Source organism: Quercus lobata, chromosome 12, assembly GCF_001633185.2.
Source record: "Quercus lobata isolate SW786 chromosome 12, ValleyOak3.0 Primary Assembly, whole genome shotgun sequence".
Taxonomy (NCBI): Eukaryota; Viridiplantae; Streptophyta; class Magnoliopsida; order Fagales; family Fagaceae; genus Quercus; species Quercus lobata.
This window is the reverse complement of record NC_044915.1, coordinates 23884008-23907626: the sequence shown is the minus strand read 5'-3', so window position 1 is coordinate 23907626 and position 23619 is coordinate 23884008. Positions and strand designations below refer to the sequence as shown.

The window sequence follows — 23619 nt, the reverse complement described above, 5'->3', positions numbered from 1 at the left end:
TGACATTCTCCAAGTATTCATTGTAACATTCTTTAATGGTCTGTAGTTTCTTTCTTGTGTTTGCTGTGATAAATTCTGTTCTGTATTGGTATTATATGTTTCCTAATACAATGTAACACTAAAAAGTAGCATTTGTTAGAAAGACTCATGGCTTAAGATATAACATGGTCTCTAGAACACTATAATGCAGCATTTCAAAACCTTAAACGCAAAAACTAAAAAGCAGAGTTAGAATTCATCCTGCACCTCTAGTACTTTCTTTGTTTTCAAAAGTTTTTCAGGCATAAAGGAATATCAGATATTCTTCTTTCTACTTATTTTTTCAAATTAATTTAATTCAGTTTTCTTTCTATAGTATAAACAACATTAGTCATTTACTACTTCTATGTGTATCTCCAGGTGCCATTAATTGCTATTGCAGTGGGTAGCAGAGGTCTAATAAGCCAACTATTGGGTCCTAAATTTGGTGGATTTTTAGTGTATGGATCTCTGGAAGGAAAATCAGTACCTGGGTTGCCAACTTTAGTCAGCCTTAAACATGTTTACAAACTTGAATACTTGAATGCAGATACAAAAGTTTTTGGACTCATTTCAAATCCAGTAGGTCATAGCAAGGGTCCTATTCTGCACAACCCTGCCTTTAGACACACAGGATATAATGGAATTTATGTTCCCATGCTGGTCGATGATATCAAGGAATTCTTTAGAACCTATACAGGCACTGACTTCGCAGGTTTCAGGTATGCAGCCACTCTTTCATAAAAGAAAAAGAAGAGGATCATCCCATTGCTTGTCTTGTAAGGTTCTTTTGCAACTTGACTCCTTCAAAAAACTTGTTCTAAATAATGTTATCACCTAGAGTATCAGATACTTCTATGATTTATGTACGTTTCCTGTTCTCCATTCATAACAGGTTCAATATTCTCTTTAGTCTGTGGGTATCAACTGTTACATTAGGCATTTGCTTTCTCAAATATCATGGTGCACACTTTTGCATTGGCCAAATATATAAATTGTGCTTGTTTGGTACAATCCCAATGCTTTTTATCTAATGTAAGGTTTTTTTCCCTTTATTCGATGAAACTTGTAGTGTTGGAATCCCACACAAAGAAGCTGCAGTTGGGTGTTGTGATGAAGTACATCCACTGGCTAAGGTCAGTAAACTTGGTAATATAAACACTTTTTGAACTGCTACCTGAACAAGAGGAAAAAACTTTTAGAACATTGCTATAGGTTTGTTGACTGTGTTCCTTTAACAACAATCCCTACATATATTTGCTATATATCTGGCCATATATAATGAAAATTTTTAATGTCAAATAAGTAAACTACTTATGATCCTTTGTTACATTACTGTAATTCCACTAATCCAAGTCTGTCTTAAGCACCAGACAATGGCACAAGACCTGGAATGAAGGTGTATTAGATATATACAACTCAGCTGAGTAATTGGGATTATTAAAATCCAGAAGTTGACATTAACAAATCTTCTACGGAGGCCTAGATATCATATATTAATAACGATACTTTAGGGTTTTAGCTTCAAGGCACACTACTTTTTTTATTGCTGTGTTAATTGTAGGGTCATGTTTATATAAGCTTCTAAATTGTGGTATGCTTTCTCAATCAGTCTATAGGAGCTGTAAATACTATTGTAAGGAGGCCTATTGATGGGAAGCTGGTCGGTTATAACACAGATTGTGAGGCTTCTATCACTGCAATAGAGGATGCATTAAGAGGTACTGTGATAATTGAAGTGTTACTTTCTTGATTATTTAGACGATGGCTGTATGTATCTTTCTAATTCTTTGTATATCATTTAAAGTTGAGTTCTACTCGGGCCAGGAATATAAATGTATATTGTTTTGGGGAGAATGGAGTACTTGATTGCTTTGTTTGTTACAGGGTTCATGACCTCTACTTTTTTGTTTTGCAATACCATTAATAATTTGATGTTTTTAAACAGAATTACCAGCAACCTGAAATGGATGATTACTTGATGGACGACCATGTATAATGATAGTATAGGTAAAAGAATAGACAATTATATCAAGTGGTGTCTAGATAGAATTACTTATGTTTATTTTGTCTGGACAGAGAGACGAGTTGCCAATGGAGAAGCATTACGTACTTCTCCTCTAGCTGGGAAAACATTTGTATTGGTTGGAGCAGGAGGTGCAGGAAGAGCACTTGCTTTTGGTGCTAAAAGTAGAGGTGCTCAGGTTGTCATATTCAACCGGAATTATGGTAATAAGGCAATATTGTTCTCTCCTTTTTAGTATTACAATTGAAGATCAGCTTTCTTGTCTCTAATCTTGACATTTCTCTTTTGAAAAGAGAGAGCAAAGTTGCTTGCAGATGCAGTTTCAGGGGAAGCTCTACCATATGAATGCTTAAAAAGATTCTGCCCTCAGGAGGGAATGATCCTTGCAAATGCTTCTGCTATTGGAATGGAACCAAATACTGATCAAACTCCTGTCTCAAAGGTTTTCTCTCTCACTCTCTCTGAGCAAATAGGTAATAACTCAGAAGAACACATTGAATAATGTATTGCCTCTTGTCATGCTTCTTTAGGAGACCTTGAGAGCATATGAGCTGGTTTTTGATGCGGTTTATACACCTAGAAATACACGGCTCTTACAAGAGGCTGCAGAGGTTGGGGCCATCGTAGTGAGTGGAGTGGAGATGTTTATCAGACAGGCCCTAGGCCAATTCAGACTGTTCACCGGTGGCTTAGGTATCAGTCCTCCTCTTATGTCAAACCATTGATTTATTAATTTAACAAAAGGGGTTTTATTTTTTTTAGTAATTTTTACCGATCCATTTACTTTGAAATGGAGACGGTCCATTTTAAGGTTGAAGACATGGTATTTCAAAAATCTAAAGGTGAATAAGATACCAAGTCATTTAAAATAAGATATCATTTCTTATTTGGTAGAATGAAAAAAATTTAAATGATATGGTACCATGTAAACCTTAGATGCATATAAACTAAATCTTCATCATGAAATAGGCTCTTTTTTTTTTGCTAAGCCATGAAATAGGCTCTCTTAATGTCAAAGGAAATGGAGAGAATCATTCTCCATAGGTTTAACCTTTTTATTCTTCAATGTATTATTGTTGAATTTGTTCACATGTAAGATTCATTTCTTTTGGTTAAATTCTAACAGCAGGAGCATTAATCTTTATTTTGTTTGAATTGCTTTTCAGCTCCAGAAGATTTCATGCGCAAGCTTGTTCTAGCACAATTTTGATGCTTCTAACCGATCAAGCCAAGAACAAATTTGTTAATATATATAGTACTTTGTCACTTCTTCTGCGGTATTGAAGTAATAAATCTGTGAAGATGCACTCTAGCTTAGCTCACATGGTTTGTTTGAGGTTGTCCTACTTGGAGCTCGAACACCGTCATCAGCTAGTCAATCCAAAGGCCCCCCACTCTGATGAAGTTGCATGCAAGGACAAGGCTCTTAGGATTATAGATAGGATAGGTTGAGACCAAATAATAAAAGAAAGATTTTTTGGCCATGTGTTTGTTAGAATTACCAGGTGCTCCAAATTGTGTCACTTTTTTTTTTTTTGAGTAATATTTGTTTGATGGAAGTTCAACTGTGTTCCATGAATTTCTTCTCATGATTGTGCAAGACAGGACTAATGCTATTGTTTGTTAAGCACAGTTAGTTTTGAATGAACATATATAGGCAGTACATGTATTTTATTGCTTAAGCCATATATATTGCTTTCTGAAACTTAGCAGGTCACCGACTTGAACTCAACTCTCTATGTGCATCACTCTAAACAATGTTACTTAAGGGGATGAGGTTGGTTTTTGCATACACCATGAAAGATTAGCTTTAATGCTGAGAGTCAACTTGAAACAATCCATGCTTGAATTCTCTCTAGAGGTAGAATGCTTGGACATGTAAACTAGAGTCAATTAAAAGGAATGGATGTGAATACATTCATTTGTGCTCCTTATACTCGCAAATTTCTGTTTCTAGTTTCTCTGTTCAAATTTTTACTGCATTTCATCTGGTGCAGGAAACCCCAAATGCTTAAAAGATGTAAAGCCTCCATCTAATACCAAATTATGCCCACTAACATACTTGGCATCATCAGAAACAAGATAGAGCGCAGCATTAGCTACATCAGTGGGTTCACAACTAGTTCCCTCCAAATCACCAGCATTAGTAACCACTTCCACAAGCCGTCGATCATCTACACCAGGAAAAACCTGACTCATTTCATCCATTACAAACTTAGTTGGAATGGCAAATGGTGATATACAATTCATCCGGATTCCATACTTGCATAGCTCTGCAGCCACAGACTTAACAATGCCTATAACAGCAAATTTGGACACACAATATGTGTGCTATGCTAACCCACCCATTATTCCTGTAACACTAGCTGTGCAGAGAATTGATCCAGTTTGACATGGGATCATCACACGTGATGCATGTTTGATCCCAGCCATGACTCCCCGCACATTGATGTCCATGATTTTATCAAAAACTGCCAGATCAAGGTCCACAATGCTTGGGGGAGTTTTGCAGGGCACCCCTGCATTGTTGTACATGATATCAAGTTGGTTGTACTTAGAGATGGTAAAATCAACAGCGTTGGATATGTCAGACTCTTTAATGACATCACAGGCAACAAAAGTAGCATTGGTTCCAAGCTCTTTTGCAGTGTGTTGGCCAAGTTGATGTTGGATATCAGCAATAACAACTTTAGCACCATTGTTGATAAATTTTGCTGCAGTTGCCTTTCCTATGCCACTTGCTCCTCCAGTTATCAATGCTACCTTGCCTTCTAGTTTGCTATGTTATAACATAAGAAAGGGTTTTAAGCATCAAACCAAAACGATCCCAACTTGGGTGGATTCATTAATCAAAGAAAGTTGGAAAATTTCATGGTCCAACATATACCATTTGATCACATTCACAAATTCTGGATTTTCTTGAGAATGTTTGGTTAGCATAATGGTGCAAGAACGTTGACCCATGTATTTTGGGAGAGTGCAATCAATGAGAATCTTGGCCAATCACATGAGATTAAGCTCACTTTCATATGATTTAAGTGTGTACTTGTTTATCTCTTTGTTTAGCTAAGCCTAGAGATTAATAGTATGGTTGTAAAAAAAAAAATAAAAAACAAAATAAAAAAATTTTCCACTTGTGAATTTAAGCTTCTTTATTAGTGGATTCCAGGTTTTATACTGGTTGTAGAGGTTAGATACAGCCTGATCCCTCCAGGTCAAAATGTCTCATTTTTTTCTTTTAGACTAGCCATTGTTTATGCCTAATAAGCATCTTTGACTATAGGATTATAGGAATGGCACAGAAATACCATTATTTTATTCAACACAACAAACAATGAATACGGAAAAAGTGCAGGACAACAGGAAAAAACAAAAAGCTAGTTCCAGTGGGTATATAGTGATGTGATATTAGTTGAAATAATCACTTGTAAACACTATAAAACCTTCACTATCACACAAGTGGTGCCAGGGCCGGGCCTTCCCTTAGGCGAGTTAGGCAATTGCCTAAGGCCCCGGGCCCCAAAATTTTAGAAAAGAACCGGGTAGTAGAGGAAAAAAAAAAATTTAGTTTCAAATGACTTATAAAAATAATCTGGCACATCCTTCTAACCAAAAAAACAAAAAATTTGGTAAATCCTATTAAACATGGGTTCTAAACAAAATCATTGACCAAAAAACAACCAGATAAACTACAAATCCGGTCTAAGAGATTAACCACAAAACAAAACAAATAAATCCACTCAAAACCCTAAAAATTTTACCTTTCTCTCGGCCTCTCTCTAGTCTCCAGTCTCCACTGTTCTCATCTGCTCAACAGACAACAGCTCAAGGCTCAAGCAAGGCAGCAAGCTTGAAGCTCCTCCGCCTGGACGGCTGGTCCAGCTGGACCGCCTCAGCCTCTCTCTGATTCTCTGCTCTCCGCCTCAGCCTCTCTCAACTCTCAACTGCTCACCTCACCGTATCAGTTTCTGAGGTTCAGGAATCAGGTATAAAATTATAATAAATATTTGGGCTTTTATTTGTTAAGAACTTAAAGATAACTTTGTTTATTTGGGCCCTCCTGTCCCTGGCTGCTTTTGTAACTTTGTTTATCACTTATCAGTTTATCATTATGGCTGCCTGGACCCTCCCTGGACTGGGCGTTAAGTTTGGGCCTTCAAGTTTTTTTTTTTTTTTTTTTAAGTCTGCTTTTTTTTTTGGTTATAGATAGGATTTTTTTTTTTTTTTTTTTTTTTTGGTGGGTGGGTCTTATTAATAAGTCTTATGTCAGTGTTATGGCTGTGCTTAAATTTTTGTTATGTTTGTGCTTAATTTTTTTTTTAATTTATGCAGGTTGAGATTGCTAAAAACTTGTTATACAAGTATGAGAAGTTTTCCAGTCAGTTTTGGCCAAATCTGATGAGATCCGACAAGATCTTGTCAAGACCTAACAAGTTTGGCCAGCCCAAGGGACCGTCGGAGAAGGTAGAGCCAGTGATGGGAGGGAGATGAGTGAAGGTGAGCTGGGTTGTGGAGAGAAACTGAAAGAGAGTGAGAGAGGGACTGACAGGGATTCAGGACTATTGAGAGAGACAGCAGCAAATGTAAAATATTTTACCAATTTTTTAAGCGTAAAACATTTTACAATTATTTGCCTTGGTTGTATTGTTTGACCGAAAATATTTTACCTTTGAATAAATATTTTACTGCAAAAGAAACACGGTAAAATATAAAAATATTTTCTTACAAATATTTTACATCAAAACAAACAGGGCGTTAGTGACAAATTTATTTCTTTTCTTTTCTTTTCTTTAAAGGTGGAGGAAAGCAAGGTCTCTCAATGAGTCTTCTAGGAAATGGGTTGGTGACACTTGGCAGTCAAATAGGTGTTGAATATGAGGTTGAATTTTAGAGAGAGAGAATTGGTTCGAACACCACGTCACTCAAAACACGGCGTATCCAACTCCCACACATTCATGGTGGAGCCCATAAATTTGTTATAAAAAGACAGGATTTGCAGAGGGAATTTTCTTCTTCTTCTGAAATATTCCACTGTATACAGGAAGATGAGTAGTACTCAGTTTTGTGGGCTTCCTCATCTCATCTTTCAATGCATCCCAACATTTTTTTTTTTGTCAAAAATGTTTGTATATTACACTTTTTTCAAATACTTATTCTCCACTGGTACAAAGTTTCAGATTACTATTCATTTATCATCATCACCCGTATACTATGCACATAAGTTTTATTATATTGAAAAGTTTAGACATTAGACTAAGGAAAAAAAAAAAAAAAATCTACATTGTAAATGGATCAAATTATTCAAATTAAAAAACTACGTTGTAAATAGATCAAATTATTCAAATTTGTAAGTTAAGAAAAAGGTCAGATTTGATTTATATGGAAGGGATTCAATTTTAAATTTGATTTGATTGGAGATTTTACCATGAGATTATTCAAATTTATACGCATACATCAATCGTTCAATATTAACCAAAGACAACTACTGACAAATGCAAAAATCCCTGGTCCACCATAACCAGTCCAGCGCACAGACAAAGAAGCATGACTCACAGACATTTTACTGCGGTTGGAGGTGGACAGTGGAAATCAAGTCACTTATTAGTCCTTTCTAGCCAGGTGGACCAATATGTGCTTGAGAATGTCAAAAAGGTAAAACACCCCATTTTATGTGTACGTTGTGCCTTTTTATTTCTTTTGACATCTGCTCTTCTCCTAATTTTTCTGTTATGATTTTATATTATCTTGAAATTTTTATATGATAGTGGATTGTGTAATAATATTTCTGCGTAATAAAATAATATATCTTATAATTACTTTTATTTACAATACAACATATTATTTGTTCTTTCTTTCTCTTTATTTTTGTTCAACAACCACAATCACCACCACAGTCGCACTACACACACCTGACACCACCACCACCACCATTAGCAACAACCCATAATCTACTGTCAACACCAAAAAAAAAAAAAAAAACCCAGGCAGCAAATCCACTGACCCAAGATCTCGTCAAGACCCAACAAGTTTGGCCAGCCAGACTTCGACCGAAGACTAATTGCTACCCGAGTAGGTCTACTTGAACTGACTCCTCATATCGGTCAGCACTAGGTTCAGATCTCGGGGACCCAAGTGATCGGGTCGATTCCAACCCTTCTGGGCTGGAAAAAAACCCAACTCGGCCTAACCCGTGAACAACCCTACTCACAGTTTGCCATATTAGAGTTGATCGCATTTTTTTTATTTTCCTTAATTTGTTAGTTGGAGAAGTAAGATTTGAATTCGACGTATTTATTAATACTAAAAAAAAAAAAAATACCAATTGTGGTATAACTCTTGACAGCCTCATTACACTTTAATTGGTCTTCTTTAAATTGATAGTTAATTGTGTATTCTGCTATCACCATATCAAAGATTTAAAGATTCGTGGAATTGGGGAAGGGGGGCGACATCAAAGATTTAAAGATTCGTGGAATTGGGGAAGGGGGGCGTCACCACACTTTAAAGTTTTAAGGTTCAAAGCAACAAAAGAAATCAGAAGCAATAAACATGTGATCATTTAATGGTTCTGTTGATTTGATTATTAGCTCGTGGACTAGCACGAAAAGCTCTATACAAATCTTATCAAGCAATTTTGGCATGCCCAATTGCCCTCTCAAGCAACAAAAGGAAAAAGAACATTTCCATGTTCTCAAATTAGATGCAATAATTATCATGGGGTTAAGATGATATCAAGATACTACAACTTTCTCAAGGGACCCTCCTATTACCATTGAAGAACTACTTTTACCATCAGAGAAATTTAATGCGCAGAAACACAATCTTTTCAGATTTTTCAAAATTTTACGGCATATACCACAGTGCCACTGTAACTTGGCCTTTCTTCAACTGGTTTTATAACTACTCAAAATTTTGATTTTTCCATTTTCCGTCTATTTCTTATAGCATCGAAATCTGCAATCTTAGTTATGTTTGTCCCTAACATTATAAAAGCATAGATTATCTAACATAATCACATAACACAGCAACACTCTTATGCAATTCACTTTCGATTACCTTCCGGACAATGTTGCGAATTGGTTCAACAATGCTGCGAGGTTCGACTGTACCACATGTAACACTTGGCAGCAAAGGAGTGAATGCAAAATAATTACGGGGCGATATCACTTGAACATCGTATGTGGGGTTGTTCAGATTCTTCAAGAAACTAGTTCCAGCCCAACCAGTTCCTAGTACCACCACCTTCTTTTTCACGTTCTCCGATTCAGATGAAGCAATGGCAGGAGCACCGTTGGTCGAGTTTGCCTCAGCATAGGAGACAAGGCCCCCATCACTACAACGAGAAGCAACAAACACAAGCCAAACAACACAAAAAATCAAATCATGAACTCACGTATCATAACATTTTACATTAAAAATCGAATTGAAAAATACAAATTCGCTCTGGAAAGGGATTAACAAAGAAACGGTCATTCAATCTAAAAACACTATTTTAAAAAATAATAATTTCCAGTTCACAAAACCGCGCTGTGTTATAACTCACAATCTTATAGCAATAGCAATTAAAATTCAATGTGCTCAAAGCACAATTTTTCATTATTCGATTAAAAAATATCTTAATACAAAATCTTTGAGCTACCTAAAATAAATAAATAAAAAATTAATTTTTTTTTTTTAATTCTCTGTATGTTTATGGCTGAGTTGTACGGACCTCAAACTTTCAGAGTTCAAATTATAGATCTAATATTCTAAAATTTTCTATTGGAAACCCACTGACCCAAAATCCACTCCGACGAAGCCACAGACACCCACCCCACCGTCGGCCCATCAACCACAACTACTTCCACCACCTCCACCGTCGGCCCACCAGCAACAACCACAAACGAACCAAAAAAAAAAATACAATCCAACGCCAACACAGTACCACCAACACCACCCTCTCCGACCATCCACACCACAAAAAAAAAAAAAAAAAAAAAAAAAAAAAAAAAAACCCAGGCAGCAAACCCACTGACCTAAAACCCACTCCGACGAACCAACGCCAACACAGCCACAGCCACCAACACCACCCTCTCCGACCATCCACACCACAAAAAAAAAAAAAAAAAAACCCAAGCAGCAAACCCAATTACCCAAAACCCACTCTGACGGACCAACGCCAACACAGCACAGCCACCAGCACCACCCTCTCCGACCATCCACACCACAAAAAAAAAAAAAAAAAAACCCAGGCAGCAAGCCCACTTACCCAAAACCCACTCCGACGGACCAACGCCAACACAGCACAGCCACCAACACCACCCTCTTCGACCATCCACACCACCAAAAAAAAAAAAAAAACCCAGGCAGCAAACCCACTGACCCAAAACCCACTCCGACGGACCAACGCCAACACAGCACAGCCACCAACACCACCCTCTTCGACCATCCACACCACACAAAAAAAAAAAAAAAAAAAAAAAAAAAAACCCAGGCAGCAAACCCACTGACCCAAAACCCACTCCGACGGACCAACGCCAACACAGCACAGCCACCAACACCACCCTCTCCAACCATCCACACCAATAAAAAAAAATTACAAAAAAAAAAAAAAAAAAAAACCCAGGCAACAAACCCACTTACCCAAAACCTATGAAGCACGGGTGCATTTCGGGACTCGGGTGCGGGTGCGGGACTCAGCAATTTTTGAAAAAGGTGGGTGCGGGTGCGGCGGGACTCGGCGATTAAAAAATTATTAAAAATATTTTTATTTATATTTTTAATATATTGCAAAGAATATTTTTTCACATTATATAAACATATACCAAATTTAAGAGCAATAGTAAATAATAACTAAAACATGATGTTCTTAATTTTTTAATATATTACTTATCATACTTTTTTTTGTACTTTTTTTTATTAATAATTTTAAATACATATATTTCTTTATATATTATTGGTCAAAATCTATATAATTTATTGAGAGTCTTAAAACTATAAGTCCAAATTTCAGATAATTTATGAATTTCAAGTCTAAATATCTATCCAATAATTATAATAATACTATTAAAACAATATTACTATTAAAATATTCTTTAAAAAAATTACTATTAAAAACGCAATATAAAAACTCAAGTTAAATATTAAAATAATTTTATTAATCATATATTACGTGTGGCCCGTAAAAATAAAGTTTTGTCAAATCTCTTTATCATTTCTAACATCCACTCATGTGCTAAGTTCACAAACATAAAACAAGGCAAGGTCCACTCACGTGCTAAGTTCACAAAACAAAAAGAAAACATAAAACAAGGCAAGGAAAATTTAAAATAGAACTGAAAAGGACGGACAAAACGAAGAAAGGAGAAGAAGAAGAACGAGCGGACAAAACGAAGAAGAAGCAGCCGCCACCTCTGCCATGCCGGAAGAAGAAGAACAAAAAGAAGAAGTAGCAGCCGCCGCCTCTGCCATGCCGGTTTCGCCTCTGCCATGGCCTGAATTGGCCGTTTCGCCCGATACGGCCCGAGTCGGCCCGATTCAGCGTGAATCGGGCCGAGTCTGAGCAGCGTCGGCGCGAGTCAGCTAAAAAAAAAAAAAGACACGTGGCCAGACGCGGCCGGACGCTGTCGAATGCGCGGGCAGCGGCGTTGCTCGCGCGTCGCCGCGTCGGACGCGGGTACGGCTCCTTTGGAGCCGCGTCTGTGCTTTCTAGCCCAAAACCCACTCCGACGGAGCCACAGACACCCATTCGGCATTAATAACAATCCAGTTGCAGGAGCAATTTGGGCTCAAATGCCAAATGTATTTTACAATTTGGCGTTTGAGAAGCCAAATGCTTATGCTCAACCATATATATATATATATATATATATATATATATATTATGGGAAACAGTTTTCATTCAATCAACTAAAAATGGAAGACAACAAAGTCTAAATACACAGCTACACAAAGAAGAAACCACTCAAACCAGAAAATATTCACATAACACATTGAAAATCTGACACAATATTTCATTATCACACAAAAAGCTACTTCATTACAAAGCTGTTAAAACCCATAACCTAACAACCCAGTACACAAATTCTGATAAATGTTAGGCAAAACACCGCCATTAGCAATGGTCACAGACTCAAAACCACTGTAAAATGTGGCAAAACTTAAAAGACTCAAAACCTATATATATATATATATATATATTTATATATATATTGCCCATAATTTTTTTTTACTCAAAACAAAAAAAAAAAAAAAAAACAAAAACAAAAACCCATACGCGGCGCGAGTCGGCTAAAAAAAAAAAAAAGACACGTGGCCAGACGCGGCCGGACGCGGTCGGACGCGCGGGCAGCGGCGTCGCTCTCGCGTCGTCGCGTTGGACGCGGGTACGGCTCCTTTAGAGCCGCGTCCGTGCTTTCTAGCCCAAAACCCACTCCGACGGAGCCACAGACACCCATTCGGCATTAATAACAATCCAGTTGCTGGAGCAATTTGGGCCCAAATGCCAAATGTATTTTACAATTTGGCGTTTGAGAAGCCAAATGCTTATGCTCAACCATATATATATATATATATATATATATATTATGGGAAACAGTTTTCATTCAATCAACTGAAAATGGAAGACAACAAAGTCCAAATACACAGCTACACAGAGAAGAAACCACTCAAACCAGAAAACATTCACATAACACATTGAAAATCTGACACAATATTTCATCATCACACAAAAAGCTACTTCTTTACAAAGCTGTTAAAACCCATAACCTAACAACCCAGTACACAAATTCTGATAAATGTTAGGCAAAACACCGCCATTAGCAATGGTCACAGACTCAAAACCACTGTAAAATGTGGCAAAACTTAAAAGACTCAAAACCTATATATATATATATATATATATATATTGCCCGTAATTTTTTTTTACTCAAAACAAAAAAAAAAAAAAAAAAAACAAAAACAAAAACCCAGACGCGGCGCGAGTCGGCTAAAAAAAAAAAAAGACACGTGGCCAGAAGCGGCCGGACGCGGTCGGATGCGCGGGCAGCGGCGTCGCTCTCGCGTCGTCGCGTCGGACGCGGGTACGACTCCTTTGGAGCCGCGTCCGTGCTTTCTAGCCCAAAACCCACTCCGACGGAGCCACAGACACCCATTCGACATTAATAACAATCCAGTTGCTGGAGCAATTTGGGCCCAAATGCCAAATGTATTTTACAATTTGGCGTTTGAGAAGCCAAATGCTTATGCTCAACCATATATATATATATATATATATATATTATGGGAAACAGTTTTCATTCAATCAACTGAAAATGGAAGACAACAAAGTCCAAATACACAGCTACACAGAGAAGAAACCACTCAAACCAGAAAACATTCACATAACACATTGAAAATCTGACACAATATTATCACATCACACAAAGCTACTTCATTACAAAGCTGTTAAAACCCATAACCTAACAACCCAGTACACAAATTTTGATAAATGTTAGGCAAAACACCGCCATTAGCAATGGTCACAGACTCAAAACCACTGTAAAATGTGGCAAAACTTAAAAGACTCAAAACCTATATATATATATATATATATATATATATATTGCCCGTAATTTTTTTTTACTCAAAACAAAAAAACACAAAAACAAAAACCCAGGCGCGGCGCGAGTCGGCTAAAAAAAAAAAAAGACACGTGGCCAGACGCGGCCGGACGCGGTTGGACGCGCGGGCAGCGGCGTCGCTCTCGCGTCGCGTTCAGACGCGGGTACGGCTCCTTTGGAGCCGCGTCCGTGCTTTCTAGCCCAAAACCCACTCCGACGGAGCCACAGACACCCATTCGGCATTAATAACAATCCAGTTGCTGGAGCAATTTGGGCCCAAATGCCAAATGTATTTTACAATTTGGCGTTTGAGAAGCCAAATGCTTATGCTCAACCATATATATATATATATATATATATATATTATGGGAAACAGTTTTCATTCAATCAACTGAAAATGGAAGACAACAAAGTCCAAATACACAGCTACACAGAGAAGAAACCACTCAAACCAGAAAACATTCACATAACACATTGAAAATCTGACACAATATTTCATCATCACACAAAAAGCTACTTCTTTACAAAGCTGTTAAAACCCATAACCTAACAACCCAGTACACAAATTTTGATAAATGTTAGGCAAAACACCGCCATTAGCAATGGTCACAGACTCAAAACCACTGTAAAATGTGGCAAAACTTAAAAGACTCAAAACCTATATATATATATATATATATATATATATATTGCCCGTAATTTTTTTTTACTCAAAACAAAAAAACAAAAACAAAAACCCAGACGCGGCGCGAGTCGGCTGAAAAAAAAAAAAGACACGTGGCCAGACGCGGCCGGACGCGGTCGGACGTGCGGGCAACGACGTTGCTCTCGCGTCGCCGCGTCCGGCCGCGTCGGATGCTGGTACGGCTCCTTTGGAGACGCGTCCGTGCTTTCTAGCCCAAAACCCACTCCGACGGAGCCACAGACACCCATTCGGCATTAATAACAATCCAGTTGCTGGAGCAATTTGGGCCCAAATGCCAAATGTATTTTACAATTTGGCGTTTGAGAAGCCAAATGCTTATGCTCAACCATATATATATATATATATATATATATATTATGGGAAACAGTTTTCATTCAATCAACTGAAAATGGAAGACAACAAAGTCCAAATACACAGCTACACAGAGAAGAAACCACTCAAACCAGAAAACATTCACATAACACATTGAAAATCTGACACAATATTTCATCATCACACAAAAAGCTACTTCTTTACAAAGCTGTTAAAACCCATAACCTAACAACCCAGTACACAAATTCTGATAAATGTTAGGCAAAACACCGCCATTAGCAATGGTCACAGACTCAAAACCACTGTAAAATGTGGCAAAACTTAAAAGACTCAAAACCTATATATATATATATATATATATTGCCCGTAATTTTTTTTTACTCAAAAAAAAAAAAAAAAAAAACAAAAACAAAAACCCAGACGCTTCGGTCTTCACTCTTCATCCTCCACCACCTTCTTGTTGCCCTTCCACCACGTCAAGAGCTTCTCCTTGAGCCAAAGGAAGACCCTCACAAGCAGCTCGAAGGCTCTTTCACCAGCGGCAAAGAGCATGCCCTTCAAAATGGTGTGAAGGGCCGCCTTGACCGCTGGTGGAAAAGGCAAATCGGATACATGGTTTTTCATCTTTTCGATGAACTTATGGAAAAGAAACTTGGGTGAGTTTTCCCCAAGGCTTGAGAAAGCCCGGGAAGTGAGGAGGAGGTGGGGAGGAGTAAATGGAGCGGTTGGAGTGGATGGGATGAGAGGGGTAGTGAGGAGGAGGTGAGGAGTAAACGGAGCGGGTGGAGGCTTGAGAGGAGGAGAACGGGTTGGGGGTGGTGGTGGTGGAAAACGGATTGGGGTTGGGGTTGGTGTTGGGGTAGTGGTAGTGGTAAACTTGATCAAAAAACGACGGAGAGCCATTTTCAAAGCTAGAGTAGAGACTAAGCTTTTTTTTTTTTTGAATGAACAGTGATGGGTTTTAGGGGTGGGGTTTTAGGGGTTTTATAGGGATTGTAGGGTTAGGGATAGGGTTAGATAACCTAACCAAACGTAGTTAACCGTTTTTTTTTTTTTTTTTTACAAAGATTTCGATTTTTTAACCTTTTTCAGGGATGATGATGGGCTTCGAAAATGTAGATGAATTGAACAGGTTGTTGTCGTTGGCCCAATTCAAGCTAGTTCAAACTTGGGCCGAGTTGAATCCCATTGCTATTTTCATTTCAGTTAAGCTATAATATCTGGCTGTACTAAAAAATAATAATAAATCTATCATTTTTGTTACTCATTTTCCCATCACACATGCTTAAGGGGCTAAATTCTCTCTAAGCAGTAGAATGGAGACAAGCCAGCTTGGCATATATATATATATATATATATATGTACACATTTTTTAAATTATGATTTGTTTAACCTTAAAAAACTGCGAGTTTGTGATCACCCTAAATTTTTTTAGATCTAACAAAATTTTAAAAAAAATTTGCTCTTCTTAACAATATATTAGGCCATTTCAAACAAAAAGAAGCCTTTCAAAAAAAAAAAAAAAAAAAAAAAAAGAAGAAGCCCATGAAAAATTTTATTGGACTTAAATTTGAAAGTAGTGTAGCTTGTAGTAGCATTGATAATGAGACTATCGTACAACAGTTTCCAAATATGAAAACTCGTAGAAGAAAATTGTAAAACTTAATGTATTTGTGTTTTTTTTTTCAATATATAAAATTTTATTTTTATTAGATTTTGTATAATTTAAAGTTTCTTAATGGCCACCCTCAAGAAAATTTCTGGAGCCGCCGCTATCCTCAGCTCTTGGTCCCATGGGTACCCAAACCCTACCCAATTCAAACTGAGTTAAAAATTATAAAATTTAAAATAAAATAAAATAAAATAAAAACTAAAAACTAAAAGGAAAATGTTCTTCTTTTTTAAACCTAAAAATAATTTTTTCTATAGTTAATTTCAAACAATAGAGCTGACACTTTTTTATAAAGTTTAATTTTGTCCTTTCTTTTATTTTCTTGTGAAACAAATCAAATTTTTATTAGTTTATAGGATTTAATGTACAATTTAGTAAATTTGTTACCAATTTTTTATTTTTTTAGAATTCAATTTGTTGCAAAAAAATAAAAAAATAAAAACGTATTTTCCATTCCCCCATTTATGATCTACAAAGTATAAGAAACAAAGTGATCCAAAAGTATTTATAGTAGTAGAATATGTGAAAAAAAAGTATAAATATGTTTTGTATACAATAAGGGTTCGTTTAGATACAGCTTATTTTACAAAAACTTGAAAACATTATAGCAAAATAATTTTTAAATGTGTGAATAGTGCCGTGAAACCCATTTTTAATATTTTTTTTATGAATAAATTGGTTGTGGGTCCCGTGAACAGTACATTTTGTCCCCCTAAAGCTGAAACGCGTGTAGCAGAGAAAAAAAAAAAAAAAAAAAAGAAGCAAAACGCCATACGTAGGTTCATCTAGATCCAAACACATACTAAATTAAAATTTAGTAGACACACATTCAGGAAGGGACAACATAAACAAAACTCATCCCCGCCCCATCATCCCTTGGCCACAAAGAAAAACATGCGTGGTGGGGGATTCTTTTGTCATCCATGTTGAGAATTTAGAATCACACAATTAAATGAAATTGCTGACATATTTAAGTACTAAACACAAATTCTTCCCCAAATTTAAATCATATTCCATTGGAAAAGTTTTGTTTCAAATTTCAATGTTTCATTAGACTTGATTGAATTATCGATTCCTAACGTTTCCAAAAAATGATCTTTTAATTTGTTTTTCAAAGGCCCAAAAAAAAAAAAAAAAATTGCCTAAACAACTTTTTTTTTTTTTGCTAGGTAAATGCAGGGGATAGAACCCCCGAGCTCAAGGTATACAATGGAACCGGGTGCCACTAGGCTACAAAGCCAAGTGGCAAAATTGCCTAAACAACGTGTATTGGGCTGGCTAGCCAACCCATAAATCTATTTCCTATGCCTTCAAGGATTAGGAAACGAGTAAAGTCGGTGATACTTGTATATATATACGAGACCAAAGTTTGATCTTCTTCATCAAACAAAAATCAAATATGGCAGAGAATCAGAGTTTGGCACCTAAGAAGCTGATAGACAAACTAACGCACGTTGCTCATGTTGGTGACAATCGTGGCCTAGAGATTTTTGCCGCATGTGATGATGAAATTCTTAAGCAACTTTTGCCGCACTGCACGGTTGATCAGTTCAAGTACGGGGAGAAGTGTTTGAAATCCAAAGGAAGAGACCTTAGCCCATTCTCTCTAAGCAGTAGAATGGACACAAGCCAGCTTGGCATATATATATATATATATATACACATTTAACTAAAAACCCATTGAGACCCATTTAACCCAAAAACAATTCACCCAAATTTAACCCAGTCCTTCTCATTAAAAATAAAAAATAAAAATAAAAAACCCCTCAGACGTTCAATGTTTCTGGTTTCTCATTTTCCTTTGTTTTCTAGGCATCACTTTTCTCTCTCTAAATTCAGGCAAAGCAAAGCAAAGAAAAACAAAGCAAATCAAAACTCTCTCTCTCTCTTTCTTTCTTTGTAGATGCTCTTTGAAACTTGTAACTTGTCAATGTGACTCACCACAACTAGGCCGAGTCCGACTCAGGCTGTTCCACCTCATGGCTAATAATCCTTCGAAGGCCACTAACGACAATTTCCTTGAGCAAATTCTCGCCCTACCCAGCTTCGCTTCAGCTGAGGCTGGCTTGACCGGCGTCGATGGAGGCTTGGGCGATTCGAGGACCGATCCGCTTCTGATGATGCTTCAGCTAAGCTCTGGTGACCTTGGCGATGGAGGTGGTGGCTCTGGTGGTTTTCATGGACAGGTGTTTCCGTTAAGGTTGAGCTTGGAGCAAGGGAAATGAGGGTTCTTGAAGTTCGATGAGGCCTTCGGCAGTAGTAAACATAAGCTGGAAACTTTTTCTCTATTCTCTGTTTGGTTAGTTAGAAAGTGACGGAATTTGAAGGAAAATGATAGTTTTTTTAACCCAAAAAAAAAAAAAAAAAACTTAAATATGGTCATTTTCACTTTAATGACATTTTGGTAATTTTGATAATTGGGTAATTGGGTGAGTTGGGGTTTTCCCATAATAATTAGGTTGGTTAGATTTGGGTTAAAAGTAAATTAGTTAAATGAGTTTTAATGGATAAATGAGTTTTATATACCCAACCCAATAATGCCTACCCCAAACCCACCCATTTGACACTTCTAGACTTTCACAGGATTAACAAAACTTTAATGCAATGGTGTAATAACTACACTTCTTATGGACACTTTCTAACGGGAATGGAATACTTACAAATTTGTTACTTGTCCATGCAATGGTTCTCGATCATGTCCCTTACTAATGTGAATGCTTGGTCATCTAATCCTAATTTTTTAATGCTGACATAAACTTTCTCGTGATATTATAATATAACTTCCAAGTTCTAACACTTGGAAGCGATCAAATATTCTCATTATAGTCATAACAAATATTTCCATTATAGTCATACATAGTCAGGGTTAGGGCAAAATTAAAGTTATATGCTAGGTTTTGGGATTGGTGGGAACGATGAGCCAATCGTACAGCGAGTTTCAAAAAGGTATTTGCTAGTAGCAGTAGTACTGGAAAGTTTTTTTTTTTTTTTTTTTCCTTTTTTCTCTTGGAAGATGTTTTATTTTGTGTGTATGTATATATATATATATATATATATATATATATATTATTCTATTGCTCCACGATCCATGCTATTTCAAGCACAAACAACACTAACATGAAAGCTCTTTTTAGACAAGTAGTCATTACTATTATCTTTTACTTTTTAATTTCCCAATTTCTTGAATTTACATAAATGACACCAATTATTTTAACTTGATCGTTTCAAATGTTCCTAGCAGTGATTGATTAACTACTTTATTAATTTATCAATTTTTTTAGAATATAATAATTGATTAACACAATACCCATCAGGATTCACATCCCATGCAATACCTAGGGTATTGCACGGGGTGCAATAGTTCTAATATCAACCATTGATTTAATCCAATGGTTGTAAAGGATTGCCACGTCATCGATCCGTGTCTCATTATTTTTTTTTCTCCACTTTCTCCCACTTCACTTCACTTCTCTTTCTCTTTCTCTTTCCCTTCCTCTTTCAGATTCACCAAATTTCAAAAAAATTCTCTCTTCCACCAAACCTTCCCGTACGTGGGACACTGGCGTCGAATCTCCATGATCATGGCTACAAATGGAAGCTTCTGAGGCCCACACGACCACCACCAGCGGTGCTTGCCGGCCTGACCTTCTCCTTTCCCAACGTCTCCCTGTTTTCTCCTTCTCTCAAGTCCAGCTGTGGCCAAGCTTCTGGTTGCCCCTTCTCTGGCAGTGCTTCTCAGCGGCATCACCAACGTTGGTGGCCGTCGGGTCCTCATTTTCTCCTTAATTTATTTTCTCTTCTATTTTTTTTTCTCTTTATGTTTGCTTTTGAACATGACTGAAACCCATGTTTTTTTTTTTTTTTGATTAGTTTGATATTGGGTATGGCAGAATGTTCAATTGGCAATAACCCCATGTTCTATTTTATTTTAATGTTGATCTTGGAAATGCGTAGAAGATTTTGTCAAAATGTCTATTAGAAACTTTGAAGTAATGTTTCTTGCTGAAGCTTGACCCATTTATCTCAAATTTCTTAGTTTCTTTCATTGAAACATTACTATGCTTCTTAGCTTAATAATAATTTCTGAAATTGGAATTTATCACGATGTATCAGTTTTTTCTCATTGTCTTAGTTTGTTATATTTTATAGTTTTCTCTCATTGTCTTAGTTTGTTACTATCATGTTTATTTTATTTTAAAGTTGATTTGGAAATGCACGGAAGATGTTTGTCAAAAAATCTATTTGAAACTTTGAAGTTAAGCTAATTTATATGCATATTGTGCAGTCTTGAGGGAGGTCATCAGATTGTGAAATGCACCAGGATGCTCCCCCAATAGGTTGATTCTTTTCATTTCATAGCTAACAAGAGAGGGATCTAGGCTCTAGCTAAGGTGATGAACAGAGTTAACGGTTGATTCGTTTCACTTCCTACACCAAGAAGACTGTCAAGTTCTTGTTTTTTCAATTTCAATTGGCCAATTCCATTTCCAATCTTGACCATGGGGAATCCAAGAATCAACTAATGGCTTTGTCAACAATAATGTATCTTGTATTTATCAACATGTATCTTCTGCAAACGGGGAAAAAAAATAGAATGAAATGGACTTGTTCTGGCCAGGGTGTTGTGTTTTTTTGCCTTCTGTTGTTGCTACGGAATTGAATAGCTGAACAAGTTTTTGCATCTTCATATTATATAGCTGATTTTGTGCTGCTAAGCTGATTTTGTGTTGACAAATATATGTAATGTATACAATTTTATTTGTGTTATAAGCTTTCTTAATGCATTTCGAATTTTTATCTAGACTAAATGGAGTTGTTTTTTGTGTATGAATTTGCTTGGAGCAAGTACTAATATTGACGATGACTCAAAAACACAAATTATATTGAAGTGTTTACTCGACTCTTTATTCTTTTGAAAACAAGGAATACATATCAAGAGTCTTCAAAGAATGCTTGGCCAATTTTACAATCAAAATTCAATTCAAGAGAGTTGACAAGAAATGAATTTGATCTAAAAATGAACAGAACTTTATTAGAATGTACACTTTGACCACAAGGTCATACAACAACAGTTTTGTTGAAATATACACTTTGTTAACAAGAAACAATCTTCCCATCATCATAAATTCATAATACACAATTCCCACAAAAGAAAAAAAAGAAGAAGGTCTTGTAAGCTTCAAGATCAAGTTCTTTGACAACCGTAAGCGGCATGACCTGCTCATTAAGTTCCAGACTTCCAGCTAGTGTGCCTCCTACCTGCTCATAAAGTTCCAACTAGTGTGCCTCCTGCTTCTTGACCGTACAATACGAATGTAATTATAAGTTTATAACTAAGCCACACATCACATGCATAGACATAAGCAAAGTAAACCTTTTAAATTTAAAGAAGCCTACATAACCTTAGTGGCTTTCAATGTTCCAATCTAAAAGCATTATTTATTTATTTTTATCTTTTACATATATTTAACAAATCTTGGAATTACAACTTCCCCCACCCCTCCATAGGTTTTGCTAGTATAAATATTTCCAGTTCTTAAAGAGATTTGTTGTTCTACTATTGACAAAGAGCCCCTTTTACTTCCACCCATGTAGTCAAAATGGAATTTCAACAAGCATGTTGTTCATTTGTATATACAATAATTTAGGGAAATAAAAATCACAATGTGACCAACAACTTTATTTTAACCATTGGAAAATCCTTTTAACACAAAAACCAAAATTTTGATTTCCATCTCTTTGTGGGTGCATTTCGCAAAAATTATCTAGAAACTCTTTGACCTATACTACATGTTCAAGAGATAAAAAAAATAAAAAAAAAACAAAGGCCATATACGTAGCAGTAAGCTAACTGAAAAGAAGTTTTTATTTCATTTCCTAGGCTATGCAGTCATGAAAAGTCTAAAATCCAAAGAAAACAAAGGAAACAAGAACAAGACAGAGGTATTAATGAAATGTTCTTGTTGCTCTCACTGTTGCACAATAAAGAAAAAATAGACAAAATTTCAAACACCTGAACATTGAAATAATTTTTATGAGCTATTGAATCATTGAGTGGTAAAAAAGTGTCTAACATTTGACCGTGCATAAGGTGCTAGTCATCTTTAACTTTTCTCTGCAACTAAAGGAAACCCAAATGCAAGAATGTAAAGACAATATTTGTGCACGTTACTAACCAAAAAAAAAAAAAAATTACTAGCTAATAACAGGGGAATTGAAAGAGAAAGCGAAAGAGAAAGAGAAAGAGAAGTGAAGTAGGAGAAAGTGGAGAAAAAAAATAATGAGACACGGATCGATGACGTGGCAATCCTTTACAACCATTGGATTAAATCAATGGTTGATATTAGAACTATTGCACCCCGTGCAATACCCTAGGTATTGCATGGGATGTGAATCCTCTGTGCAGATACCCAGTAATGTGGCAACTCTAGGCACTAACAAACAAATATAAAACGTAAAAATTAAAAAAATTAAAAATAAAAAAAAAGAAAAGAAAAATGAAAAAAAGAAAAAGAAAAAAAAGGTAGACCTTTTATTGTATCATTCTCAAAATAAAAAAACTAATATTGGCATTACTATACCACCATCCATGAAAATTCCCAGCATATAATAATATTTTACAGCTTATTATTGGAACAGCATGCGCATCTAATGTGGTCATATCAAAAACAAAAAGAAAGAAAGAAATATCCAAGGTAAGAAAAGTAAATTTGAATATAAATATATGGTAAAAGTATAGGTAACTTTGACACACCTTCCAGTCTGGGTTGATAGTAACCTGTAGAAGCTCTGAGCAAGCAAAGCTCTTGAAATGGAGACATTTTTGCTGTTAAAACAATAGGAACATATTATGAGCTATATTCACTTCAGCATATATGAAACAAAGCAAACAAAACTAAATTTCATAAAGGGCTAATTTAAATGAGGTGCACCCATATTGATCAATTTTGAAATGGCCAGCAATTATGCCATTTCAGTAACCCATAATTGAGAAATGAGTCCTCCATTCACATAGAAAAGACATGGGTCAAAATGGGAATTGAAACCAAATCTGCCTTGTTTTTAATTGCCCAGGAAGAAGATGATGCCCTTAAGCTCTTTAAACCCCAAAAAAAAGATTCGGTTGAAGGAGAAAGAAACAAAAGCTGAAACTTCAAGTACTTCTTTCCAAGGATCAACATAGAAAAAGTAAACACAAAAAGAAACCAACCTTAGGCCATACCTTAACATAATTTCTTGCAGAAAGATTGTATTTTGAGCTTTCAGCTTGGCTCACCAGACAAGTACAAGGTTTGAGAGAGAGAGA

The 23619-nt window shown here is 36.2% G+C and overlaps 2 protein-coding genes and 1 long non-coding RNA gene across 3 annotated transcripts in view; 2 read left to right on the top strand and 1 right to left on the bottom strand.

Moving 5' to 3' along the window:
• The window catches only part of LOC115971204 (bifunctional 3-dehydroquinate dehydratase/shikimate dehydrogenase, chloroplastic-like), a 9070-nt gene extending 5340 nt beyond the window's left edge, over window positions 1-3730 (top strand). The window contains exons 4-10 of the mRNA XM_031090968.1: window positions 400-740; window positions 1091-1154; window positions 1631-1739; window positions 2098-2247; window positions 2338-2486; window positions 2575-2737; window positions 3211-3730. Of these exons, the coding sequence (XP_030946828.1) occupies window positions 400-740; window positions 1091-1154; window positions 1631-1739; window positions 2098-2247; window positions 2338-2486; window positions 2575-2737; window positions 3211-3254 (1020 nt within the window). The 3' untranslated portion in view covers window positions 3255-3730. The remainder of the gene's footprint in view (window positions 1-399; window positions 741-1090; window positions 1155-1630; window positions 1740-2097; window positions 2248-2337; window positions 2487-2574; window positions 2738-3210) is intronic.
• LOC115971205 (secoisolariciresinol dehydrogenase) lies at window positions 3569-23619 on the bottom strand. Its single transcript, XM_031090969.1, is given in 3 exon segments — window positions 3569-4823; window positions 23068-23139; window positions 23536-23619. Coding segments are annotated over 3 exon segments (885 nt in total). The 5' UTR covers window positions 23544-23619; the 3' UTR covers window positions 3569-4018.
• Window positions 19873-21080, top strand: LOC115971206. Its single transcript, XR_004087257.1, has 2 exons — window positions 19873-20080; window positions 20599-21080. It is a non-coding gene; the product is annotated as an uncharacterized LOC115971206 (long non-coding RNA).